The sequence below is a fragment of the Tupaia chinensis genome, unplaced genomic scaffold (genome assembly GCF_000334495.1).
Source record: "Tupaia chinensis unplaced genomic scaffold, TupChi_1.0 Scaffold144346_1, whole genome shotgun sequence".
In the NCBI taxonomy this organism is placed as follows: domain Eukaryota; kingdom Metazoa; phylum Chordata; class Mammalia; order Scandentia; family Tupaiidae; genus Tupaia; species Tupaia belangeri.
The window spans coordinates 722,647-725,452 of record NW_006204205.1 but is presented as its reverse complement, the minus strand read 5'-3'; the positions used below and the strand labels follow the sequence as shown (position 1 = coordinate 725,452).

At 51.1% G+C, this 2,806-nt stretch overlaps 1 protein-coding gene across 4 annotated transcripts in view; it reads right to left on the bottom strand.

The window, feature by feature from the left end:
- Positions 1 to 2,806, bottom strand: part of MACROH2A1 (macroH2A.1 histone) — a 65,112-nt gene that overhangs the window by 12,280 nt on the left and 50,026 nt on the right. For 2 of the 4 annotated variants that reach the window (XM_006166841.2, XM_006166842.2), the window contains exon 5: positions 2,294 to 2,384. The exons of the other annotated variants lie outside the window; for them this stretch is intronic. In XM_006166841.2, coding sequence (XP_006166903.1) covers positions 2,294 to 2,384 — 91 coding nt within the window. The remainder of the gene's footprint in view (positions 1 to 2,293; positions 2,385 to 2,806) is intronic. 4 annotated transcript variants of the gene reach the window in all.

Here is a 2,806-nt window from a genome sequence, read left to right as displayed (position 1 = left end):
AAGTGTATTCCGTTGGCTCAGCATTCCTGCACTCGGATTCCTTCTTCCAGCAGTCTCAGGACTCAGGAATTCACACCGAATATGAGCAATGGAGTGATTCTGTCCTAGCTTCCTCTTTTCCCCTCTCGCACATCAAAGTGGGAGCTGGAACCAATTGAGGCCATGCATGAATCTGGCTGATCATTGTTTTAGGTGGTAAAAGATATCTGGGGTCAGTACCAGTTTGGACTGGTTCGCCGGGCAGAAAAAGCACTGAGGTGGGCTTTGGAAGACTGGGTTCTGGCCCCTTCCTGCTGGCTAGTCGGGATAGCTGGTCCTCTGGGGCTGCTTCTTGCTGTGGCAGTGTGAGGTGAAACGCAGGGCACAGCCTTGGGTAAGCCCTGGGACCCAGGCTGCTTATAAGCCATGGGGGCTAGTAATTCCTGCCCTACGCACTCCAGGGGGTTTCGGATGGGCATGTCAGGCATAAGCACTAAGAGTGTCACCTGTCCAGTGAGACCAGTTGTTTCACAGTTCAGGAAGGACTGGGCTCGTCTGGGTGGCACAGCTGTCTCTGCCTGTCCCTCCCCAGCTGGTTACAAACCAGGCTCTGAGCCTCCAGCTCTCCCTCCTGGCATGGCTAATCCTGCACCTTCCATAGGCCACAGCAGGTTGGCCGACCTCCTCCTCCTTGGCCTGGGTGAGAAACTTTTGCCCAGAAAGCTTCATCGTTTCCATCTCACCAAATATCCTAAATGGCAGGATGAACCCAGGCCTTAATCACTCCCAGCTAAAAGAAAGACAAACCCTTGGCTGTTCATTTATTTTTCTCCAAAAAAAAGTACTTCCTTCCCATCAAGTTTTCAGTTGTTTAAGAAAGAAAGCATCTTTCTCTTAAGCTGCCTGACTTAGGAGCTCTTAAACTCCTTCAAAATCTTGTGAAAGAGGAGTTTATTTTAATTGCCTACAGCCTGATTTCATTTGGGCCTGGCAGACTTGGGGAATCCTGCCTTTCCATTCAGTTTGTCTTTCCATCCATGTCCAAAATCCAAAATGCCCAGGAGAGTCATTCGCCCAAATCGCAGTGGCTGGGGAAGACTGTGAACAGCTGTCTTTGCTAGTGATGCTAAACAGAGCTGGACGGCCACAGATTGCAGAGCTATTTACTGCCCGCCCAGTGGCCTGGACCTCTGTGAAGGCCCCAAGCTCCACATTCTTCAAGATGACTTGAGCTTGTTAGAAATGTAGCCCTCCTCTTTGGAAGCCGGAATCTGAATGCGTACCTAGGACGCCGCTCTCAGGACCAGCAAATCAACTGTAAAAATTGTGCACGTGAGAGCAAGACCATCCAGAAGGCACTGACTGTGAGCTACAGAGCAAGGCGCCCTGCTCACATCTGATGCAATTCTCACTGTTGCCACTATTTGTCAAATGGAGAAACTGAGACATGGAGGAGCTAAGCGATTTGCCTGGGCCCCATAACCAGGAAACGAGGCGGCTAGGTTTCAAGTCCTTTCCTCCTTGCTCCAAAGTGGTGCTCTCTTCTATCACAGGGTGGGTGCCTCTTCGTTACAGAAGCCGCCCAGCACATCCTTAAAGCGGGGCACAATCCGGTGGTCATGATGCAAATCCGCAGCACAGGGCCTGGCACTCGGAATGCTGCCTGCCTCAGCTGCACTCACTGGCATGCTGGTAGTCAACGGAGAATGCATCGCCAGCTGCTAGGGGACGAGGAGGTGCTTTCCCAGTCTAGGACGGTGTTTCTCACGAGTATTCTGAGAACGCCCCATCAGAACGAGGCAGTTTTTATCCACTTAAAGTCAGAGAACGCTGCTTATAGGAAAGCACTTAGAGAGGGACCCCTGTGTGCACAGGAGACTTTCGGGCCATTTTCAAGAATGAGCGTGCCTTGGACATGGGCAGAGACCTGTGCATAAGCACTGTGCATGTGCTATTCAGGGGGCACAGACAGTCTGGGGTGCCCCTTGCTGATCTGACCGTATCCTCCCCACAGCTGAGACCATCTCTGAACCCAGTCTCCGACAAAGCTGGGCCTCGTGAAGCAAGTGAAGAAATGCTGCCGCGCCAGTGTCCAAACCGGAAGTGCCTGTCTGTGAGCTGCATGGCGCATCCCAGCTGATGGCTGGCTTGTGTTCTCGGGTCCACAACCCAGGGACGGGAGACCTTGGGAAGGTCGGGACAGCTGGAAGTGTGAAATGAATGCAGCCCTGCATAGCTGTCAAAGGATCAAGCTGTCTGCGGCGGCCGACTGACCATGCACACACACACTCGGCAGCACCCGGCTAGGCATTACCTACTTCACCACCGCTGTAGAAGTCAGTGTTTGTTGGGTGAACGACAGCATCACTGTCGATCGAGGCAATGTCAGCCTGTACAACTTGCAACTATAACAGGTAAACAGATGTATATCAACTGGGCTGGACCGAGACCCACGCACAGGCACATTTACTAATGCCCCAATGGCAGGGCTGGCCTACCTGGTCGAGTCCAACACATGAGCCCAAGGGGCAACCAGTCCACGTAGTGTGCGCACATGTGGATGGGGGTGAGGACAGGAGGAGGAGGAGGAATATCAAATGTGACATGTTTAAATTAAACATTTGAATGACAAGTCCAAAAATAAAAATACAAAAGAGAAACACACACACATGAGATCATTTCCAAAGGTTAAAAGAAATAAAACAACGAATGCCCCGTTTCACTTCGCAAAAGCCTGTAAAACTAGCACCCCGCTGAGAAGACTACTAAAACATGGCGTCTGTTTTTTTTTTTTTTTTTTTTTTTTTGAAAGTTGGGCACTGAGGCC